Here is a 12548-nt window from a genome sequence, read left to right on the forward strand (position 1 = left end):
TGGTTTTGTGTGGGTATTGGGGATGTGTTTTTTGTGGGGTGGGGGTTATTGTGGGGGAAGGGTTTTTTGTGGGTATTGTGGCGGAAGGAGAGTTTGATGGAGTGTGGAGGGGTATTGTGGGGGATGGTAATATTGTGTGTGTATTGTGGGGAGTCAGGTATTGTGTGTGTGTGTGTGTGCGTGTGTATTGTTGGGGGATAGTGTGTGTGTGTTTACGGTGGGGCGGGGTATTGTATCTGTGTATTATGAGGGTGGGGGGAGAGCGGAAGAGTGAGAGAGACAGACAGAGTGGGGGAGGGGGAGTAAGACATTGAGGGAGAGTGAGAGAGAGGCAGGAAGGAAAGGGAGGGAGAGGGGGAAAAAGAGGGAGAGGGGTGGGGGGATAGAGGGGTTAGAGCGAGATAGGGAGGAGAGCGACAGTAACCCCCCCCCCCCCCTGCTCTCAGGGCCACTTACCAAAATTCTGTTTCCTCTTCTCTAGATGGGAAGAGGAGGAGAGGGGGTGGAAACAGAGGGAATAGGGAAGAGGTACCAGCTACATTTACATATTTTTAATAGGAAAAGTTCAAGAAAAAAGTTTACGCATAGGTTATAGTGAATATGTATTTAATTTTGCTGGTGCAGCCACAGTCTTGCAATTTGATTTAAGAATTGGCCCCAAAGCTATTCTAAGTTTGATGGGCCTGCCCTAAAGGTAACACCCTAACCACTAAAACATATCTTATTGTACAAGTGGCGGAAGATGTTCCAGCGGCGGATCGGCTGCGGCAGAGGGTCTGTCTTCAGCCAAATTCCGGCGGCCATTTGGTCGCAGTAAAATGGCTGCCACCAAATGTCCCATTCCTCAGCTGTAGGACCTGAACTATGCCAAATTATATATGGTTTGTTGCGAGGATAAATTAATTCCATTAATTGTGGAAGACAAATGGACAGTCTTTAAAGCATTGTTAGAAAAGCATACTTAGTGTATACCCATGCGTAATAAATATAAAATAAACAAATCTACACCAATGTGGCTAAATAAACAGTTAGTAGAGAAATTGTAAAAGAAGAGGCAGGCGTTTAGATTCTTAAAGTCAGAATGTAATGAAAGTTGCAAAAGGGCAATCAAATGAGCAAACATGATAATGAAAAAAGGATTGGAATGGAAAGTAAGACCAGCCCTTAAAAGTTATTTAAGTACCGTAATAACAAAAACATTAGAAAATAAAATATTGGATCCTTTCAGTGTGAGATGAGCATGCAAATGATTGGAGATAAGGAAAAAGCAGAGGTATTAAACAAATTCTTTGCCTCTGTATTTACCAGGGAAGAATAAATTGAAACAGTATTGCTGCAGGAGGAAGCCACAACCTCCATATTAACGAATAATTGGTTAACTGAGTAAAAAGTTTATAGGCGGCTTGATAAAATGAAAGTAAATAAGGCACCTGGCCCTGATGGCATACATCCCAGATTTCTTAAGGAGCTAAATTCAGATATAGCCAAACCATTACATTTAATATTCAAAGGACTCAATTTCCACAGGCTCAGTACCACAAGATTGGCGTAAAGCAGTTGTGTTGCCTATATTTAAAAAGGGAGCTAGATCACAACCGGGGAATTACAGACCTGTAAGCCTGACATCAATAGTGGGGAAACTACTTGAAGGTTTAGTACGGGATAATATTTAGGAATACCTAATGGAAAACAAAATTATTAGTAATAGTCAGCATTGATTTGTGAAGGATAGGTCGTGCCAAATTAACTTTATTAGTTTATTTGAGGAGGTAATTAGGAATTTAGACAAGTGTAATGCAGTTGATGTGGTCTACAGTACTTAGATTTAGCAAAGGCTTTTGATACAGTTCCACAAAAGAGGTTAGTGTATAAAATAAAGCAAATTGGACTCAGTACAAATATTTGCACCTGGATTGAAAACTGGTTGAAGGATAGACAACAGAGGGTTGTCATAAATTTAACTTTTTCAGGTTGGGCTAAAGTTGTGAGTGGAGTATCTCAAGAATTGGTATTGGGACCCCTGCTTTTTAACTTGTCTATTCATGAACTTGAGGTTGGCACAAATAGCAAAGTCTCCATCTTTGCTGATGACACTAAATTGTGTAAGGTAGTAGAATCCGAGAAGGATGTAATTTCTCTGCAGAAGGACTTGGATACACTGGAAACTTTGGCAGGTAAATGGCAGATTAGGTTTAATACATATAAATGTTAGGTTATGACTTTGGGAAACCAGAATAAACAGGCAATTTACAAATGAAATGAGGACAAATTAGGAGAATTCTTCATGGAGAAGGATTTAGGAATGCTTGTAGACAGCAGGCTAAGCAATAGTGCCCAAAGTCATGCAGTAGCTGCAAAGGCAAACAAGATCTTATCTTGCATTAAATGGGCAATGGATGGAAGAGAAGTAAACATAATTATACAACTTTATAAAGCATTAGTAAGACCACACCTTGAATACGGAGTACAATTTTGGGCACCACTCCATAGAAAATACATTATGGAACTAGAGATAGAGAGTGCAGAGAAGAGCCACCATGTTAATAAAGGGGATGTATAATATGATTTATGAGTAAAGGCTAGCTAAATTAGATTTGTTTACATTAGAAAAGAGGCGTCTAAGAGGGGATATGATAACTATTGTGGCAGGACGGCCTCCCGGCGGGGTCAGTAAGACACTAGACACGATGGGAAACGTTAAACTATAGTGGTTTATTAGCCACAACAAAAATAAGTACGGGTGCACTGTCTCTTTAAGAAACTACTTTCTAGAAAATAAAGCCTGTTCCCGTTAGGGAAACTAACTCACTTCTTGAACCCTTACTAACAGGGCAGCCAGCTAAACTGGTTATGCCCAAAACATGTGCTCCACAAAGTATAACCAATAAGTATCATAACAAAGTCTTATCTGTAATGCAGCTCCAACAGGAACACGGTTCCGGGGAGCAGGCTGTGTCCAGCTCGCAGCAATCTTTATCTTTATCCTGGGTTGGGGTCCCAGCTGGTCCCAGCAGCAAAGCTCCTCGCAGGACTGGGGGACAAGAGCAACAGCTACGGCTTCCCAGCCGGGAGAATTCTCTCCACCCTCACGTGGAAAAACAAGCTCCCCTTGTGTGAGCAACTTCCTGCTTTTTAAAGCACTTGTTTCCCTGATGAGTTCAGCCCCTGTTTAATCAGTCTTCAGCTGTGCTTTCTCTGTCTGAGGAGATTAACACTCTGAACTGGCTGCAGCATCTCTCCATTCACTGTTCCAGGTAGAAGAGATGTGGTGCATCCAAAATTGGAAAGAATTCCATTCACAGCATATATAGATAATCAGGATGACAAAGGAAAGTCCTTAAGTAGTAATTGCGTGTACATAGGAAGGGTTAAGTGTCTAGTGGGGTCCACTTGACCTCCACAGCTTAAACACAGTATACACCCAACCAAATAAGCAATATCACGATGCACAAGCACAGGTATGCATATATATATATGATAGGGCACTGCGGCCCTTTACCTGAGTGCTTGGGTGGGCATCCAGACATCCAGGGCGTGCAGCCCATCCAGGTAGGTAGACAGCAGAGTAGAGGATGATGATGGATCACACAGCCACGAAGATCCAAATCCCAGTGGAACCGGAGGATATAAAATAAAAGTGCACACTCCAAAATGGCAATAGGTCTGGTTTATTGCGGGTAGGTAGAGTAACAGGACAAACACGAATGCACCTACGCGTTTCGTGCACAGGGCTCTTTATCAAGGTGACAAAATAACACACTGCTGCTTGATTTATACTCACCTGAGTTTTCCTCCGCACTACCGGGTGTGACGTCATCAGCCCGCGTCTCGGAAGAGTCGCTCTTCTGAGACGCGGGCGGATGACGTCACACCCGGTAGTGCGGAGGACAACTCAGGTGAGTATAAATCAAGCAGCAGTGTGTTATTTTGTCACCTTGATAAAGTGCCCTGTGCACGAAACGTGTAGGTGCGTTCGTGTTTGTCCTGTTACTCTACCTACCCGCAATAAACCAGACCTATTGCCATATTGGAGTGTGCACTTTTATTTTATATCCTCCGGTTCCACTGGCATTTGGATCTTCGTGGCTGTGCGATCCATCATCATCCTCTACTCTGCCATTCACTGTTCCAGCCTACTGAGTCAGTGACTCTGTCACATATCCCTCTCCCCAGCAAAACATTGTCCTGTGGAGCGGCCCGTGCACCATTCCCGTGCACCAGCATCTTTGTCGAAAATGTCTGACGTCGGCCCTTCCCTCCCCCTTTTTTTGTCTTGCCTTCCAATTTAGGCATTTTCTTTTTGGGGTAATTACCAGGCCATCTGGGCTTGAGGACTGGTACCTCACTATCTCCTTGTGTTGTGCCAGTTTAAGATTGATGCTCTGCTTTTGTTGTGTCTCTTCTTGCAAAGGTTCCTGAGCATCCTGCTGTCTATTGGCTCTCTCTGCCTGGACTCTACGCCACATTGTGACCTTGATCTGCAAATCCTGAAGATGCATCGTTCTCTCGTGCTCAGAGTCTCCCTTACGCTGTAGAAGACCCTTGACCTCGGTCAGCTCATTGCATACACTCGCCAGTGACTGTTTGGCCTTCTCTTGTGATGACAGCAACTCTGTTTTAGTGGTGATGGCTTTTGGACCTTTCTCCATCAGCGTACCTTCAGTGTTTGGTTCCACAATATTTATCTTTAGTACTTCAACTGGGTCGGGATTCTTATTAACCCGAAGTGCACCCCATGGCACCTCTCTTTTACCGTCAGCAGACTCATAGGCTTGGGCCTTTCTGTGTTGACTCTTTAACTTACTCTGTTGAGAGAGTCGCTGGACAATCTGTGCGGTCTTTCGCTTCTTAGGATCACAGGCACACTTCCATCTCATTCGCGACTGTCTCTTCACAGTGGCTGCCCTCATGGCAAGGAATCCACTTTGTGTCCCCTGGGCACTGTAGTATGATTGGATTCTTACTGTGCTACTGCATCGCCACTTGGCCTTCTCCTTCTGTGCCTTGTGGAAAGTAGACTGTAGTACTGTAACGGTATCACGGTCCTGCTTCCTGGAGCACCTCCCTTGCTTTAGCTCTACCGCCACCTTTTCCTGGACTGCTTCAGTGACCCAAACATCTGTCTTGGGGTTGTAAGCTTTTCCTCCAGCTTCATCTGAGAAACCTCCTGCTGGGCAGCAGTAGAGTCCAACGTAGCGTCCCGCTTAATCTTCAGAACCTCGAGCTCCTTGCCTAGGTCACACTTTTGTTTCTCCGCCATCTTGCGGCCAGCACACTCAGACTCCAGGTTCTTCCGCAGGTCTTGAAGCAGTCCTTCTGCCTTTCTTCTTTCACTCAGTGCGGCTGCTAGTTCCTCTTCGTTAGAATTGAGTCGCGATTCTACGTCTCCTAGCAGACTCAGAGCAAGGCTTAAATCTGTCTCTCTTTCTTTATTCTGGACCTACAGCTGCTGGTGCTCCTCCCGGACCTTGTCCAGCTCCAGCTATAGCCGGGCCCCCTCATTGGTCGTGTAGTCCAGCCGCTTGTGGATATCAGCCATCTCGGTTTCATGGTGCAATGTCAGGCAGGCCACCTGACAGACGGACACCTCCTCCCTCTTGGCGCGCTGTATCACGCGCTCAGCCATCTGCATATGCAACTCTTCCCGGTGCTTGCTCTGGGTTCGCATCAGCGCCTCCTTCATCTTTTGGAGTTCTGCAGTTTTTGTCGCTAGGTTCGCTGCTGCTTCTGTTTTCCAGGCGTCTTTCTCCTTGGTATACTGACTCATTGGAATGGCGCTGTCCCTCTGGTTCTCCAGCTCTTACTTCAGTCTTTGGATCTTCTCATGTTCCCTCTCACACAGAGTCACCTGGCTTCTAAGCTCCGCCTCCAGCGATGCTCTTGAGGCGCACATCGTGACTTTCAGTTGCTCCAGGGCGAGGCATTCTTTTTCCAGCATTTTCTCTGCATTCTGCAGTGCAGCCTGTACTTCTCATTTTACTTGCGTCAATTGCGTCTTCATGTTCTGTGCTTGGTGAAACTTCAGTCCCATCACTGACCTGACCAGTCAGGTTTAAAACCTCTTCCTTCAGGTTTATATTCTCCATTTTCACAGTCTCTATATCCCTTAGGACCGTCTCATTGGCTTTCTTCAAAGTACCCAGCTCTGTAGTTAGACAGTGGCCCTCCTGGCGTGAGAGCTCCAGCTCTGTTTTGAGCGCGCAAGCCTCTTGGTGAGAAACTTCCAAGTCTTTGATGAAGTTTTGAACATCTCTCTAGGACATCTGATAGCATAGTCTCCAGTCAGGACTTGTTCTCTCTGATTCCATGGTACCAATTGCGGTGTTGGCCTTATCCAAACTTGTCGCCAGCTCCTCCAACTCACTCCATAAGAGACGCTCTGTTTTCTTTAAAGCCTCATACTCTTGTATAGCTGGGAGTATGCACCTATGTACCTCGGCGTTCGCTTCTCGCTCCCTATTTAATTGTTCCTGCAAGACATCATAATCACGGTGGGCAGTTTGGAGTGCAGAAATTAAGGCCTCCTTTTCCTGGATCAAGGATTCAGCTTCCCTTTGCTCCTCCTTTTCCTTTGCCACCGTTCCTGTGACAATTCTGCCCATCACTCCGGTCTGCAGCACATCTCGGTGCCTAGCTGACGCCTGTTGTCCTGGTTCGTGACAGGCCCAGCATATTGAATCCTTTAGAAAGTCACCTGGTTTCCTTCTAGCCGGCACGGCTCCGAACTCCTGGTCACCGACTCCAAGGTTATGGGGTCATGCGCTCTGGACACAGGTCATTTTTGCAGCTTTCATCTGCGGGGTCGTCTCTCTTCTCGGGGCCACATATGCATCGTCATCATAATCATCATATGGCCTGAAGGGACACTGTTTTGTATGGTTATGTACATTGCAAAACTGACACTTGACGGCGGCCATTTTAAAAAACCCTTTTTTTTGTTTGTTTTTTTTTCCCACACCCGACGAGGCAGACTTTGCACAACACACGTAAGTTGTACGTGCTTTACAATCTTTGAACCTTCTGGGTTCTTCTTAGGGCAACATTGTGACGGGGAGGACAGGGTTAATACCTGATTTGCCATGCATTACTGTTGTTGCCCTGTCCCTGCCATTTTTATTCCCCATGTGCAGGCCATTCCCTGTCTGCGAGGGTAAAAGACAAGATGCATTGCTTGCCATACCCTCTAACCAACACATGATAGAAGATCTTAAATGTAAGGCAGGAGGTATTTTTTTGTAAGTCTAAGCAGGAATTACTTGGACATCCAGCTGTGATATGGGTGAATGAGCTTCGGTATTTTTATGACCAAGCCTGAAAGGGTTGTAATTATTTTTATGATGCAGCCTCAAAAGGCTCCCACAGATTTAGAGTCCCCCTGTCTAAAAGAGTGTCAATTATGACAATACCCAGAGGCCCATAATGTATACAATACTGGCATACTGATGCACAGCAGATGTCAGGCTAGTGACACCTCTAAGTCAGAGACCAGACACAGTGGCCCCAAGAAATGGGTGTAGCCCAGGTATGCTAAGTGGCATGGGCGTCATCCTGACCCATGCGCCCTGCCCACCGGACAGCCCTTTTGACCGGTCTTATGAACTGTGGGTCACTTGGCTATTCGTGGTTTTTTTTTGTTCCCACGAGGGGATTGGATCCACATGTTAAAGATAGCTTTGGCCAGTCTATTACTGTGGCTTCCCAGGTATTTCCCAGTGTGATTCCTGAATTTTAATCCATGATGTAAAGATGCAAGACTTTGTTCCAGTACAGCAGCAACCAGTCCAGGAGTGAAGGGGTTAATAACCACATAACCACAGGACTTTTAAAACTAAGGCTGCATTTCTTGCACGGGCAAGCAAAGGACAATTTCTTTCGTTCAAAGGACAATTTATTTCGTTTCCTGATCCCAGTGAGTGTGGTTTTAAGTGTATTCTGCAGATGTCGTGTGTTTGTCTATTAAGGAAATAAATCACAATTTATTTTGCAACTTGTTCTGTTCAATCAAGTACCCAGAAATATAAATGTGTTGATAAAAGTTGATGTCATCGTGACAAACATCTTTGCCAAAATTCATTTTCACTTTCTTTTATACCAGACAGGGCAAATTTTACACACAGCACTTGCTAGCTGCAAATTCACTCGCTTCAGCAAAAGGCATTAGCTTTACACAGCAATCCTTTCATACCCGATGGGGCAAACTTTACACTCAGCGCTTGCTAGCTGTAACTTCCATGCTTCAGCAAAAACCATTTTTTTTTCTGCTTGAGTTCAGTGTCTCAACACATTTTCATCTACTGACCCCCAGAGGCGTAGCATCCCACTTCTGACACCACCTGTGGAAGAACGGCCTCGCGGCGGGGTCAGTAAGACGCTAGACACGATGGGAAACGTTAAACTATAGTGGTTTATTAGCCACAACAAAAATAAGTACGGGTGCACTGTCCCTTTAAGAAACTACTTTCTAGAAAATAAAGCCTGTTCTCGTTAGGGAAACTAACTCACTTCTTGAACCCTTACTAACAGGGCAGCCAGCTAATCTGGTTATGCCCAAAACATGTGCTCCATAAAGTATAACCAATAAGTATCATAACAAAGTCTTATCTGTAATGCAGCTCCAACAGGAACACGGTTCCGGGGAGCAGGCTGTGTCCAGCTCGCAGCAATCTTTATCTTTATCCTGGGTTGGGGTCCCAGCTGGTCCCAGCAGCAAAGCTCCTCGCAGGACTGGGGGACCAGAGCAACACGGGTTCCCAGCCGAGAGAATTCTCTCCACCCTCACGTGGAAAAACAAGCTCCCCTTGTGTGAGCAACTTCCTGCTTTTTAAAGCACTTGTTTCCCTGATGAGTTCAGCCCCTGTTTAATCAGTCTTCAGCTGTGCTTTCTCTGTCTGAGGAGATTAACACTCTGAACTGGCTGCAGCATCTCTCCATTCACTGTTCCAGCCTACTGAGTCAGTGGCTCTGTCACACTATATACAAATATACTCGGGGACAATACAAGGAGCTTTCAGAAGCAGTATTCATCGCAAGGGCATTACAAACAACACGGAGTCCTCCCTTAAGGTTTGAGTTAAAATATGCAATTCATTACCTATGGAGACTGTGATGGCAGATACAATAGATATCTTCAAAAAAAAGTTGGACATCTTTTTAGAAAGGAAATGTATACAGGGCTATACCAAATAAGTAAACATGAGAAGGATGTTGATCCAGGGAGTAATCTTATTGCCAATATTTGGAGTCGGGAAGGAATTTATTTTCCCCCTTATTGTTTTCTGTAAAAAGCACAGGGTTTATGAACTTTGTGAATAGGATGGTGCATTAATTGCAATGTGTGTAGTTGATACTGTATGGATATTTCATTTTGCGTGGGATGGCACCTTTCATCTCATTTGCTTATATTTTGTACTGTTATCTCTTACCAAAATTAATCAGGATGTCCTGTTTAAGACAATGATTGGTTTTAGTATTTGAGCTGATAATATGTCGTTAGGTATAATCCATGTTTTGTCCAAAAAGTTGTTGGTGTTCAGAGTAAAAAGATGATACTATTGTATCATGTTCTAAATGCTTTTATTGGTTCATATAACCCCCTAAACAAAACAAGAGGACTTAATGCTGTAGTGGGGTTTTTAATCCACTACCATAATTTTTTTTGTAATGTGTCTCACTGCCTCTCTGAATTTTACAATTAACCTCCTCTCCCCTCCCCTGCATCCCCATCCCTATTGCACAGTGCTGATGGATATATAGTCCTGTGACTCTCTGTCCTTTTCATCCATTTATTGCCCTGTTTATTTCTTCTCTATCATCTGCCTTAGATGGCTATCTTGTTTTTCTTTTTTTTTTTACATCTGTGTTAAGCTCCTGGAATCTTTGTAAATCAGTATTGCTGACCTGAGGAAGAGAGAGAACTCTCGAAAGCTTGTCTTATAAATATCAATTGTTAGTCCAAATAAAAAGAGGTATCACCTGATACTGAAGTACTCATTTACTCTACAATATTAGTTCACATGGAACTTACCCAGTGATTCCACATCTTTCAAAGGGTCAACTCCTGGGGATAAGATGAAAAACAATGGCGTGGCTTGGCTGGTTTCTTCGTATGATTTTGCCAAATCCGGTCGAGCGTCCTCTACATATTTTGACCCAAGCTTTTCCTCCACAAAATTTCTGTTGAGATTTAATAGTTTACAACATGTATTTGAATAACATGAAACTATTTAAGGCCTTCTACAGGCAGTCCTTGAGTAAACCACATGTTGCCTATGAAAAAAATGGTTCTGGTTAATTGTGACGTTGCCTCTGGTGAGCTAAGGGAGATTCCGAAATAGTTATTGGTCATTCAGTGTTTATAATCCTTAGCCCAACACCTAACCAGTTTGCTGGGCCTTAGCCTTACAAAGATTAAGGAGGCAGCGCAAAAGTATTCCTTCCATGTCAACTCGTTTTACGTGCCCGTTTCTACACAATATAGAAAAGAAGTAAAGGAGAAAGCAGAAATAGTGAATATTGTGGTAAAAAGAATATATAAATGCAATACAAAGAGAGAAAGGGACCAGGGTCGAATAACAGAAAGAACTTAAGGTATGAAAAAAGATAGGGATATAAAATGAGAAGGTAAAGGAGATATCGGAAATAATATGGTAAATGGAAAAACGTTACCTGATTGCATAGGTCATTCTGTCTGGACGTAGTGCTCTTAATACAATTAGTTTTTGTAAAGAAGTCTTGTTTTTCCACTCCTGTGGAAATCTCTCGTTCTCTGGGCTTTCTGATTCAACCAACTTTTTCCAGCGCTTCGCCGATCCTTCAACATCTCTGTCTAAACCTCTGAATTCATCCAATGTAGCAATCATCTACAATGCGCCATATTATGGGAACAGAACATAGAATCTGAGGGATTATTTCACTGTTATAGCACTATCACAGGAAGAGGGACAGTATGAATCTACGGAGATGGAGTAACTGATCTTATCTGACATGCATTTGGGCATTTTAGATAACAATAGCATTCCTCTTGTGGATTTATTTAACCGAGGGAAGTTACAATAGAAAACAAAACATCAATCCTTTTTCATTTGTTTTCTGGTACAGTATTTACTGAACCTCCAATGTGTGCTTACACATGGCAGTTATATCAGTTACATTGTCATTGAGGATTGTCTGAACCATGGGTATATGTTTTATGGAGTGCAGGGATCCAATAGAAAACTTTCCATAATAAAAAGTGAACCATTATTTATTTGACCAGATATTTCCACCTGGGACCAAAGTGAACTAATGGCATTCTTTGTAGGTGTATTGTCACCTTTTTGAAAAAAATAAATAAAAAAATAGACAAGTACAGTATAAGTATTTTACAATCGTTTTGTAAACATTTATCAAATACTTGCTTTGGACTGTCAGTGCAATTTGTATCTAATCTCTTAAGTGCTAAGAATGTTTATGGATTATAAAATATACAGGAAGATCTTTGTTTGCAAAGTAACTATGAAGCCATAATTAAACAGAGAGCTGAACTGTAGAACACCAAAATAACAATTCTTCACAGAACACAAACACGTGAAAGTGGTAATGTAAAGATGGGTTAATCCTGCTAAAGTAGCCACTTGTATTGATAAGTATAAACAAACAAACCTACTTTTTAAACATGATATTTGGTGGAGTCTCTTTAGGGATGGGCATGGATGATAGTTAAATACACTTGTTCTCCCAGATGTCACCCTATGTGGTTACTTAGGAAGTGTTTCTTCTGGTATTTTAGTTGACACATTGCTTAGCAAAAGGACCAGTATTTTCTTGCAAACAAATCTATTTCAGACCTTTTCACCAGCCGTGGGTTTGATACATGCTCAGAAAAGTAATTTATTTAATAACGATCTTCTTATAGTTGCACTGGTAATTACAATACTTCTGAGTTATAAAAGTATGAACTGTTTTAAATAGTTTTCATTTGAGGGGACATGATTAGAAAGCATCATGATGGTCTATCCCATCTGAGCATTGAGCTATGCCAGCTGTCACCCTATTTAAGAAATACTAGTGCCCACCAAGCACTTCAAATGAATGCCTAGCATGGCACAATGGCATAAAGGGGTTATGTTAAATATGCTGAAAACTGCTAAATTGTTTTACACTTAAAAGTTTTCCAGTATCACACCAATGTGTCCATAAAGTTTACATTTCATAAACCCCTATGGACTTATTCATTGATCTGTGATATTCCATGTTGGGGCACATTGCATAGAAACCACCCTTCTTTAATGGAAATGTTCTTGTGATAGTGCCCCAATCAAGACTATCACAGTTTAATGTATAACCCCATCAGACTTTCATAAATAAACCACATTTATAACATGGAGCAATGCAGGTGCCATGTAGAAAAAAATATGTATTTATTACTACAACAGAAAACTATATTTATGTACAGGTGCGCCGACGAGTATTTTAAAATGTGCCTTAAACTTGCCTTGGAAAATCTGGGGCTATCACCAACAAGATCCAGGTACATGCTGGGTACATGCTGGGTACATGCTGCAAACATT

General features: G+C 42.8%; 1 protein-coding gene across 1 annotated transcript in view; it reads right to left on the reverse strand.

The window, feature by feature from the left end:
- DNAH11 (dynein axonemal heavy chain 11) overlaps positions 1-12548 on the reverse strand; it is a 323392-nt gene that overhangs the window by 32840 nt on the left and 278004 nt on the right. The window contains exons 73-74 of the mRNA XM_075587148.1: positions 10666-10859; positions 10025-10173 (exon numbers count right to left, since the gene is read on the reverse strand). Coding sequence (XP_075443263.1) covers positions 10025-10173; positions 10666-10859 — 343 coding nt within the window. The remainder of the gene's footprint in view (positions 1-10024; positions 10174-10665; positions 10860-12548) is intronic.

Source organism: Ascaphus truei, chromosome 2 (genome assembly GCF_040206685.1).
Source record: "Ascaphus truei isolate aAscTru1 chromosome 2, aAscTru1.hap1, whole genome shotgun sequence".
Lineage (NCBI taxonomy): Eukaryota > Metazoa > Chordata > Amphibia > Anura > Ascaphidae > Ascaphus > Ascaphus truei.